An 11463-nucleotide genomic window follows, 5' to 3' on the forward strand; every position below is an offset into this window, starting at 1 on the left:
GTGTGAAAGTTAAATATTTCTAAAAATATATATTTTGAATATCGCGCCCTGCACTTGAGCTGGCTGTTGTCATAAGTGTACCGACGTCGGGCTTGCAGCCCAAAGAAGTTAACTTGTTATGGCTGCAATCCCGTTAATGGGATAAGTGTCATCCACAACCGCTGAATAGCATAGCGCTACATTCAATAAATATTACTAAAAATATTTATATTCATGAAATCACAAGTGCAATATAGGAAAACACATCTTAGCCTTTTGTTAATCCACCTGTCATGTCAGAATTTGAAATTATGCTTTACAGCGAAAGCAATCCAAGCGTTTGTGTAAGTTTATCGATTGCTCGACAAAACATTAAGTACACTTAGCATCAAGTAGCGCTGTCACGAAAATCAGAAAAGCAATCAAATTAATCGTTTACCTTTGATGATCTTCGGATGTTTTCACTCACGAGACTCCCAGTTAGACAAAAAATGTTCCTTTTGTTCCATAAAGATTATTTTTATATCCAAAATACCTCCGTTTGTTTGGCGCGTTATGTTTAGAAATCCACAGGAAAGACGACAACGTCACGACAACGCAGACGAAAATTCCAAATAGTTTCCATAATGTCCACAGAAACATGTCAAAAGTTTTTTATAATCATTCCTCAGGTTGTTTTTAAAATATATCATGGATAATATATCAACCGCAAATGTCTTTCACAGTAGGAGAGGGGAAAACAATGGCTGTCCAAACTCTGTTGCGCGAGCAAAACTCATGTGACCACTTGACGAGATGTTATCGTTCTGGCTCATTTTTCAAAATAAAAGCCTGAAACTATGTCTGAAGACTGTTGCCACCTTGAGGAAGCGATAGGAAAAGGAATCTGGTTCATATCCCTTTAAATCCAGCAAAGGGAGGCTATGGAACATGGATATTTCAAAATGGATGCCATTTCCTGTTTGGATTTTCCTCAGGGTTTCGCCTGCAATATCAGTTCTGTTATACTCACAGACAATATTTTGACATTTTTGGAAACTTTAGAGTGTTTTCTATCCAATACTAATAATAATATGCATATATTAGCAACTGAGACTGAGGAGCTGGCCGTTTACAATGGGCACCTTTTCATCCAAGCTACTCAATACTGCCCTTGCAGCCATAAGAAGTTAAAGTTAGTGAGGGAGATATGAGTCGCCAGCTTCAGTGATTTTTGCAGTTTGTTCCAGTCATTGGCAGGAGAGAACTGGAAGGAAGGGCGGCCAAAAGAGGAATTGGCTTTGGGGGTGACCATACCTGCTGGAGCGCGTGCTGCTATGGTGGGTGCTGCTATGCTGACCAGTGAGCTGAGATAAGGCTGGACTTTGCCTAGCAAAGACTTATAGGTGACCTGGAGCCATTGGGTTTGGCGACGAATTTGAAGCGAGGGCCAGCCAACGAGAGCATACAGATTGCAGTGGTGGGTAGTATATGGGGCTTTGGTGACAAAACGGATGGCACTGTGATTGACTGCTTCCAATTTGCTGAGTAGAGTGTTGGAGGGTATTTTGTAAATGACATCGCCAAAGTCAAGGATTGGTAGGATAGTCAGTTTTACGAGGGTATGTTTGGCAGCATGAGTGAAGGATGCTTTGTTGCGAAAAAAGAAGCCAATTCTAGATTTAATTTGGGATTGGAGATGCTTAATGTGAGTATGGAATGAGAGTTTACAGTCTAACCAGACACCTAGGTATTTGTAGTTGTCCACGTATTCTTAGTCAGAACCGTCCAGAGTAGTGATGCTGGACGGGCGGGCAGGTGTGGGCAGTGATTGGTTGAAGAGCATACATTCAGTTTTACTTGCATTTAAGAGCAGATGGAGGCCACAGAAGGAGAGTTGTATGGCATTGAAGCTCGTCTGGAGGTTAGTTAACCTTGTGGCACCCCCATAGAGACTGCCAGAGGTCCGTACCACAGGCCCTCCGATGTGACACACTGAACTCTGTCTAGGAAGTAGTGTGTGAACCAGGCGAGGCAGTCTTTTGAGGAACCAAGGCTGTTGAGTCTGCCAATAAGAATGTGGTGATTGACAGAGTCGAAAGCCTTGGTCAGGTCGATGAATACAGCTGCACAGTATTGTCTCTTATCGATGGCAGTTATGATTTCGTTTAGGACCTTGAGCGTGGCTGAGGTGCACCCATGACCAGATCGGAAACCAGATTGCATAGCGGAGAAGGTACGGTGGGATTCGAAGTGGTCGGTGATCTGTTTGTTAACTTGGCTTTCGAAGACTTTAAAAAGGCAGGGTGGGATAGATATAGGTCTGTAGCAATTTGGGTCTAGAGTGTCTCCCCCTTTGAAGAGGGGGATGACCGCGGCAGCTTTCCAATCTTTGTGGATCTCTGGCGATACGAAATAGAGGTTGAACAGGCTAGTCATAGTTGTTGCAACAATTTCTGTGGATCATTTTAGAAAGAGAGGGTCTAGATTGTCAAGGCCAGCTGATTTGTAGGGGTCCAGATTTTACATCTCTTTCAGTACATCAGCTATCTGGATTTGGGTGAAAGAGAAACGGGGGAGGCTTGGGCAAGTTGATCTGGGGGGTGCAGGGCTGTTGACCGATGTAGGGGTAGCCAGGTGGACAGCAAGGCCAGCCGTAGAAAAATGCTTATTGAAATTCTCAATTATTATGTATTTATCGGTTGTGACAGTGTTTCCTAGCCTGGGTGCAGTGGGCAGCTGGGAGGACATGCTCTCATTATCATTGGATTTTACAGTGTCCCAGAACTTTTTGGCGTTTGTGCTACATGGATGCAAATTTCTTTTTGAAAAGCTAGCCTTAGCTTTCCTAACTGCCTGTGTATTTTGGTTCCTAACTTCCCTGAATATTTGCATATTGCGGTGGCTATTTGATGCTAACGCAGTACGCAGCAGGATGTTTTTGTGATGGTCAAAGGCAGTCTGGTCTGGAGTGAACCAAGGGCTGTATATGTTCCTGGTCCTACATTTTTTGAGTGGGGCATGCTTATTTAAGATGGTGAGGAAAGCACTTTTAAAGAATAACCAGGCATCCTCTACTGTCGGAATGAGGTCAATATCCTTCCAGGATATCCGGGCCAGGTCGATTAAAAAGGCCTGCACGCTGAAGTGTTTTCGGGAGCGTTTGACAGTGATGGGGGGTGGTCGTTTGACCACAGACCCATTACGGACGCAGGCAATGAGGCAGTGCTCACTGAGATCCTGGTTGAAGACAGCAGAGGTGCATTTGGAGGGCAGGTTGGTTAAGATGATATCTATGAGGGTGCCGTGTTTACGGATTTGGGGTTGTACCTGGTAGGTTCATTGATAATTTGTATGAGATTGAGGGCATCAAGCTTAGATTGTAGGATGGCCGGGGTGTTAACCATGTCCCAGTTTAGGTCACCTAACAGCACGAGCTCTGAAGATAGATTGGGGAAATCAATTCATATATGGTGTCCAGGGCCCAGCTGGGGACAGAAGGTGGTCTGTAGCAAGTGGCAACGGTGAGAGACTTGTTTCTGGAAAGGTGGATTTTTAAAAGTAGAAGCTCAAATTGTTTGGGCACAGACCTGGAGAGTAAGACAAAACTCTGCAGGCTGTCTCTGCAGTAGATTGCAACTCCGCCCCCTTTGGCAGTTCTATCTGTTCAGAAAATGTTATAGTTAGGGATGGACATTTCAGGGTTTTTGGTGGTATTCCTAAGTCAGGATTCAGACACGGTTAGGACATCCATGTTGACAGTGGCAGTGAATACAACAAACTTAGGGAGGAGGCTTCTAATGTTAACATGCATGAAACCAAGGCTTTGACGGTTACATAAGTCAACAAATGAGAGCGACTGGGGAATGGGAGTGGAGCTAGCCACTGCAGGGCCTGGGTTAAACTCTACATCACCAGAGGAACAGAGGAGGAGTAGGATAAGGGTACGGATAAATGCTATAAGAACTGGTCGTCTAGTACGTTCGGAACAGAGAGTAAAAGGAGCAGGTTTCTGGGCAAGGTAGAATAGATTTAAGGCATAATGTACAGACAAAGGTATAGCAGGATGTGAATATAGTGGAGGTAAACCTATGCATTGAGTGACGATGAGAGAGATATTGTCGCTAGAAACATAATTTAAACCAGATGAGGTCACCGCATGTGTGGGAGGTGGAACTAAAGGGTTAGCTAAGGTGTATTGAGCAGGGCTAGAGGCTCTACAATGAAATAAGGCAATAATTACTAACCAAAACAGCAATGGACATGGCATATTGACATTAGGGAGAGGCATGCTTATCCAAGTGATCATTGGGTCCATTGAGTAGCTGGGCGAGCTGGAGACACATCGATTCAGACAGCTTGCGGGCCTGGGCATGCAGGCTAGCAGAAGGGTCTTAGAGGGACTTCGCGACGGAAGGAGTCATTTGTAGCCCCTTCATGTGGTTACGTCGGCAGATCAGTCATGATGGATCAGCAGGACTCCCTGTAGTAAAAGGGTCCAGGCCAATTGTCAAAATAGGTATTGTAGCTTAAGGAGTGGCTGATGGACCTCTTCAGCTAGCCGGGGGATGGGCCTAGCATAGGCTAGCTCCAGGCTAATTAGTGCTTGCTTCGGGACAGAGACGTTAGCCAGGAGAAGCCAATCAGCCAATCGGATAGCAGCTAGCTAGCTGCGATGACCCAGGTGAAAAGGTTCAGAGCTTGCAGTAGGAATCCGGAGATATGGAGAAAATAAGCCCGATTTGCTCTGGTTTGAGTCGCGCTGTGCAGACTGGCGAGAGATGTCCTGGCTTAAGGTAGTTGATGACCGCTAGCAGTGGTTCAAAAGTAAAGAAAATAGCAGAATCATACCACATTACTACGCTTGGGCCCTTGGTCTCAACCCCGCCCTTTGCAGCTGGGTAGACGGGCCGTACTCGGGTGTGAAGGTAGGCAACAACAGCTCCGCCACGCTGATCGTCAAGACTGTGGCCCCACAAGGGTGTGTGCTCAGCCTCCTCCTGTACTCCCTGTTCACCCATGACTGAGTGGTAACTCAATCATCAAGTTTGCTGACAACAGTGGTGGGCCTGATTGCCAACAATGACAAGACAGCATACAGGGATGTGAGGGGCCTGACGGAATGGTGCCAGAAAAATAACCTATCCCGCAATTTCAACAAAACAATGGAGTTGATTGTGGACTTCAGTAGACAGCAGAGAGAGCTAGTCCCCATCCACGTCTACTGGGCCACACTGGAGAGGATGAAAAGCTTCAAGTTACTTGGCGTGCACATCACAATCAACCTGACATGGTCCATTCACAGAGACAATGTGATGAAGGCGCAACATCGCCTACTCAACCTCAGGCTGAAGAAATTTGTCTTGTCCTGTAAGGCCCTCATGAACTTCTACAGGTGCCCCATTGAGAGGATCCTGTAGGGCTGTATCAACGCCAGGTACGGCAATTGCAACCACAGGGCTCCCCAGATGGTGGTGCGGTCAGCCCAACGCATCACCAGGGGCACACTGCCTGCCCTCCAGGACATCTACAGCACGCAGTGTCACAGATAGGCCAAGAAGATCATCAAGGACCTCAGCCACCCGAGCCATGGCCTGCTCACCCCGCTACCATCTAGAAGGAGGTGATAGGACAGGTGCATCAAAGCTAACCCTAAGAGACTGAGAAACTGGAGATAGAAGTTTCTTACTCCAGGCCATCGGACGTTGAAATAGTAACCTCTAGCCGGCCTCCTCCCAGTACCCTGCCCAAACTTAGTCTCTGTTAAAAGCAGGGTACTGGGCTGATACCACCTGTTACTCTACCCTGTACCATAGAGACTGCTGCCATATGTACATAGTCATTCAACACGGTTCACTTTAATAATGTTTACAGTAGAGTACCTGTACTGGGGTTCTGTGGTCACCAAACTGCCTTCAAGCGCAGCGGTCTCCCTTCACAGGAGTGGCAAGTGGGAACATATAAATGAACAAAATCACTCGGACCAGCCTTTCTGGACCGTGGCGGTAAAGCCTGATAAGTGCAACACCCAAAGGGCTCGCACGTTGACGGGCAAGGCACCTGTCCAGCAGCCCTGAGAATTGAAGAGGTAATTTAGGCAATTCAAGGCAATTTACTGCACATACAGTTATGCTGTGTTTGCTCAAGAGTATAATTAATTGTCTGATCCCTCCTGATGACCCGGATTGAATATTGGGGTGCGTTCAGCAGGATGCAACCTTTTGGAAGGTTCAGATAACAATATGCTATTTTGAACAAATATGTCTCTCCGACATGTAGATTTAGGAAATACGTTGTCTCTATTCATGAAATTTATATCTGCAATGATCGAAGGTTTTTTGACTGAACGTGGCCCATGTAATTCTTCCTTAACGAAGAAGCACCACCTAGATGGCTACTTTAAAATGTTGGAAGCCCTCAATGGCAGTGTTCATGCCAAAATGGATTTTATCCACCTAGAGTCCTCTATCTAACTCCATGAGACTGACTCAATAGCCAGGTTCAGACCAGCAAACGCCGGCCCCTGATTGCAATGAGGTGCACCTGGAGACAAAGAGATACACCTGGGTTAATTAAGACATGTCACATAACATAAATACCGGGTGTATTGGGTCTTGTTGTCATCAGTTGCATTTTCTCTGTTACTACCACTCCTGTACCTGGAATCATGCGCATGTTCAGACTGATGGCGGTCACATGTGAGTATACAAAATCTGTATCTGAAAAAATATATACGATCAAATGTTTGTATTTGTGAATAATAGAAGTACATGTCATATGATTTGAGGGACATTCAGTCCCTTTCGGACAAAAAACTATTCAAAACAAAATCATTAACAAATGTTGTGACATCTTGTGCCTGGAATAAGAGACCAAATGCTCAACTTGACTATAATACACTTAGTATAACTGAAATGTATTAGTATAGAGACCAATGCTGATTTCTAGCTTCATGGTACAAGTGCATATGTTGTGAGATGTTGCTCAACTAGCTGTGTGATGTTGTTTCAGTGCTGGCTGCAGCTTGCTGTACACTAACGGATGGAGGTACTGTATGTAATAATGATGATACTACTTAACCAAGCTAATGTGAGTGGTGTGTAATTCCTGGTTATTTGTCCTGGCAGCAATCAGCATCACGTGTGAAGGCTCTGATGCTTTACTGCAATGTGGTAAGCTAGTCCACACTGCTGAACAGTATACTCAACGACCACCTATGATAGTTTCTACTGTAGATTAGCATCACTAGCCCACACCATAGAGACCCAGGCTTGTCTCTCCGTTGTCCCTCACCTTTCTCCTTTTCATTGTCTCTTCCCCATCTCCCCCAGATGGAGGTAAGATTCAAATCAAGCGTGCCAACTATGGTCGTCGTCAACACGATGTGTGTTCCATTGGGCGCCCCAATAACCAACTCACCGACACCAACTGCCTCAGCCAATCCACCACCAGCAAGATGGCAGAAAGGTACTGGAACCTGTGCTGTTAACCTGTAGAAACTCTTTGGCTGTGTAAACAACCACCAGAAAGATGGCAGAAAGGTACTGGAACCTGTGCTGTTTACCTGTAGAAACTCCTTGGTTGTGTTAACCACCACCAGCAAGATGGTAGAAGGGTACTGGAACCTGTAGTGTGTACCTGTAGGAACTCATGACCTCTACCTGTCTTTGAAACACACAGGTGTGGTGGGAAGACCCAGTGTGTTGTCCCGGCATCCAATTTCGTTTTTGGAGACCCCTGTGTTGGGACTTACAAGTACCTGGACATCAAATACTCCTGTGTCCAACAGCAAGAAACAAGTTTGTCTCTGAATGTGTGCTAATATAACTTAGTGGTGGGCACCAATATCCATAATTAGATTCAACGTACTATCGGTATGACGGGATATTGTTTAATACTCCTACCCACTTTACTCTTTTGTAAAAAAGTGCACTCTGCTGATAGCTAGAAAAGGAATAGAATAGGTTGGTTCCTCTATGGTACTAGATTGCTAGCTACGTTTTATTAAATGCCGTCTTATGGCCACAACGTTTCAAACGTGCATGGGTTTCTCAACGTGTAAACCACCCTCACCTGCTAACTAACCCTAGCTAGCCAACAAGCTGTGGTTATTGAGAAATGTAGCCGGCAACAACTTTAGTTAGCGTAGCCTATAGGGAGGTCAGGGACCTGGAAGTGTGGTGCCAAGACGACAAAGGAACTGATTGTGGACTACAGGAAACGGAGGGCCGAGCCCCTCCCAACCAGGAGGCTAGAAATATTTGGTATCAGCCCTCCGATCCTCAATTCTACAGATGCACCATTGAGAGCTTTTTGACTGCCTGCATCACCACTAGGTATGGCATCTGACTGCAAGGTGCTACAGAGGGTAGTGTGTACGGCCCAGTACATCACTCAGGCTGGGCTCCCTGCCATCAGGATCTCGACACCACGTGTGTCTGAAGGCCCTACATACAGACTCGAGCCACCCAAGGCATACTGGTCTCTGCTACTCCATAACAGATGGTACTGCTGCACCAAGTCTGGAACCAACAGGCCCCTGAACGGCTTCTACTTCCTCCAAGCCATAAAACTGCTGAATGACTACCCTGACCATCTGCATTGACCCTTCTTGCAGTAACCTTTTCGACTTGTCTCATATGCTGTTCCTTGTTATATGTACATATCTCGCTCAATTAGCCAGCAAGAACATGGAAGGGACGTTTCTCAAGCTTATTTGATGGTTGTGCACTTAATCTGGTTTACCACTGAATATGTTTCAGTGAACGGTAACTAGCTAGAGCAACTCCCACAGATTGGTTGGGTCTATAGCTAATCTGACAGATGGCACAGCACAAACTGCATAGAAATACAGATTTGGTGTAGCGGGTCGACCTGTTTCACCAGCTTACCAACTGTTCATAAGGAAGTGAAACTACAAGGTAACGGTGGAAGATGACGCGCATAACTTTTTATACTTTAGTTCATGCCAACATGTTTAAAATGCACCTGAAATCAACATTCCCTATTAGTGCCCATCACTAACACTTCACCAGGCTAATGTTTGTCTTAATTTGTGTGGTGTAACTCCTGTGTTGTCCTTGCAGTAAGCAGCATCATATGTGAAGGCTCTGATTCTCAACTACTATGTGGTAAGCTGGTCAACACTACCGTACGGTGTATTCATGTGGTGACGTATGTTAGTCACTAGCCCACACAAACACCCAGATTTGGTCATCTTTTTCTTCGTTCTCTTCCTCAGATCGGGGTGAGATCCATATTCAGCGTGCCAACTATGGTCGTCGTCAACACGATGTGTGTTCCATTGGGCGCCCACAAAACCAACTCAAAAACACCAACTGCCTCAGCCCATCCACCACCAGCACAATGGCAGAAAGGTACTGAAACCTTTAGTGTGCATATACCTGTAGGCACTCATTGGCTGTGATGTTAACCTCTACCTGTTTCACACAGGTGTGACGGAGAGCGCCAGTGTATCGTCAAGGTATCCAACTCCGTGTTCGGCGACCCCTGTGTCGGAACCTATAAGTACTTGGATGTGGCTTACACCTGTTACTGAATGTGAGTGTTGAATATGTTCATGCGCACATGACTGGGAACTAGAATGCTGGTACTGATGGTTTGTCTTGCAGGATATCTTCCTGGGGAACCTGAAGATGCACAAGGCTTCTGGGACATTTTCATCGGGTCGTGCTGTTTTCCTCCAACCGCCAAATCAACTTCAATGACCATTGTAAACCTGTGCATTTTGTGCTGAAACATTTCTTAAACCTTTTCTGAACTGGTTGTTGGTCTGAATTAAATGACGTGGCTGGAAGACGATACTGGTTGCCTCTTGTATATTACTAAATGTCACACCAATATTACTGACCATGTGTCCGGTATTCTCTCTTACACGGTGTTCACCGGTCTCATTTGTACCTGGGGCTAACGTGCCTTTGTCTTGATGTCTGTAATCTGTGCCCACCTTTAGGCAGATGTAGACACGTTTAATACTCATTGTGATCTCTTTCCTGACCACCTCAGGCGGTGTGATCTGGATGGTCAAACTATATTTTAATCAATTGAACCTGCGTCTCAAATCACTGACAGGTAGTACTTATGACATCAGCAGCCTTAATGGTCCTAATGGTCCTAATCAACAGCTAATCTGGTCACAAAGCAGACCTGGATGGGTGAGAAATGTTTATACACTGTTTAGACCCTACAAACATTGATAGTTAAGTGGTTGGATCAAGAACCAATTGTTACTGTGTAAATTCAGCTAGACTATTTCTTCTCTTACTGAAAATACTTGCAGTGAAGCTGCCCAACTACATCACATTAGTCTAACAGCTTCTTATCCAGAGACACACAGGGTCACAGGCACGTCGACAAATCCCCCACAATGTCAAAGGGGGACCTGACCAATACAGCCATCCAAGAGCTGGCCCTCAACCATCACATTCCACCCTGAGAAATAAAATAATTATATTCCCTGCCCTATGCACCACCAAATAAGAGCAACAACCATAAAACAGCCAGGCCAACAATGTTTGAGTGCATGTATGGCACCATGTCCATTTGAGTATTCATTTTTACAAACACCTGCATGGCACAAGCCTCAACTGTATCAACACAGCCCCTCAGTGTCATTCAAATGTATTTGTTTTATCTGGAATTTATTTTACATCTCATTCTATCCTTCACCCAGCAACTCCACCCCCACTTGTCTCCAATTCCACATCCCAACCCTCAGCTTCCCTTAGCCCATCCCACCTGTCTCTGCTGGCCACACACTTTGGATTTCTACGCAGCATATTTCAACTATGCTGTGATTAACATACCATTTCTATTGAATAGACTCTACAGACTGTTGGAAAAACGTTAATAGTATTAGTAATTGACCTCCAACAGTATATCTAGGGTCAATTTTAGATCAATGTTTTGCATTTTCAGCTATTCCTGAGAACTTGAGGGCAATACTAAAATAAATGGTCAATTGATTCTGTATTCTGTAAGAAATTGTATTAGATAATGGTAACTTGTTTTAACCACTTCTCAGCACAAGCTATACTTGGCACAACATCCACCCATCCCCCACTATACCCCCACACTTTGTACCCTATTAAGTAACCACAGACCCACACACTCAACCCTCCCCCATGAATAGGCCCCTGTTAAAACAGACGCACATGCATTCTGCTCAAGGATGAGACTTTAAGACAAAGAACTGTGGGAAGGGCCAATGGAAACGTCGACATCAGGCCGAACTGGACTACCCACGACCCAGATCGACCAATCGGAAGGCCAGACTACCAGATCAACCTACTTTGCTTGTTGCCTATATAATCTGTATCAACTGTTTTAGAGGCCACTTCCGACGATTCCATACGACTCAGACAGAAGGATCCGTGCTGCACGATTTACTAAGATATCTTTGCATCTAAATAAACGGCCTTATTATATAATTATCCACCTCGTCCTATGTCTCTACTTGATCTCCTGTCTCCAGTAAACGTTTTA

General features: G+C 45.2%; 1 protein-coding gene across 1 annotated transcript; it reads left to right on the top strand.

The window, feature by feature from the left end:
* Nucleotides 1-6537: 6537 nt before the first annotated feature.
* On the top strand, nucleotides 6538-9782 carry LOC139536373 (L-rhamnose-binding lectin CSL3-like). The gene is made up of 9 exons (XM_071336862.1): nucleotides 6538-6656; nucleotides 6970-7005; nucleotides 7086-7130; nucleotides 7290-7425; nucleotides 7639-7757; nucleotides 9045-9089; nucleotides 9200-9335; nucleotides 9412-9519; nucleotides 9591-9782. Exons 1-8 carry the CDS (start codon nucleotides 6626-6628, stop codon nucleotides 9515-9517), a joined length of 654 nt encoding a protein of 217 aa, XP_071192963.1. The 5' UTR covers nucleotides 6538-6625; the 3' UTR covers nucleotides 9518-9519; nucleotides 9591-9782.
* Nucleotides 9783-11463: the final 1681 nt, after the last annotated feature.

Source organism: Salvelinus alpinus, chromosome 12 (genome assembly GCF_045679555.1).
Source record: "Salvelinus alpinus chromosome 12, SLU_Salpinus.1, whole genome shotgun sequence".
Classification (NCBI taxonomy): domain Eukaryota; kingdom Metazoa; phylum Chordata; class Actinopteri; order Salmoniformes; family Salmonidae; genus Salvelinus; species Salvelinus alpinus.

Bases quoted from the DNA above. Each gene is read 5' to 3' on its own strand.
- LOC139536373 (XM_071336862.1), top strand. From the start codon at position 6,626: ATGCGCATGTTCAGACTGATGGCGGTCACAT. The intron at 6,657-6,969 runs GTGAGTATACAA...ATGTTGTTTCAG, and splicing joins CAGACTGATGGCGGTCACAT to TGCTGGCTGCAGCTTGCTGT. The intron at 7,131-7,289 runs GTAAGCTAGTCC...CATCTCCCCCAG, and splicing joins TGATGCTTTACTGCAATGTG to ATGGAGGTAAGATTCAAATC.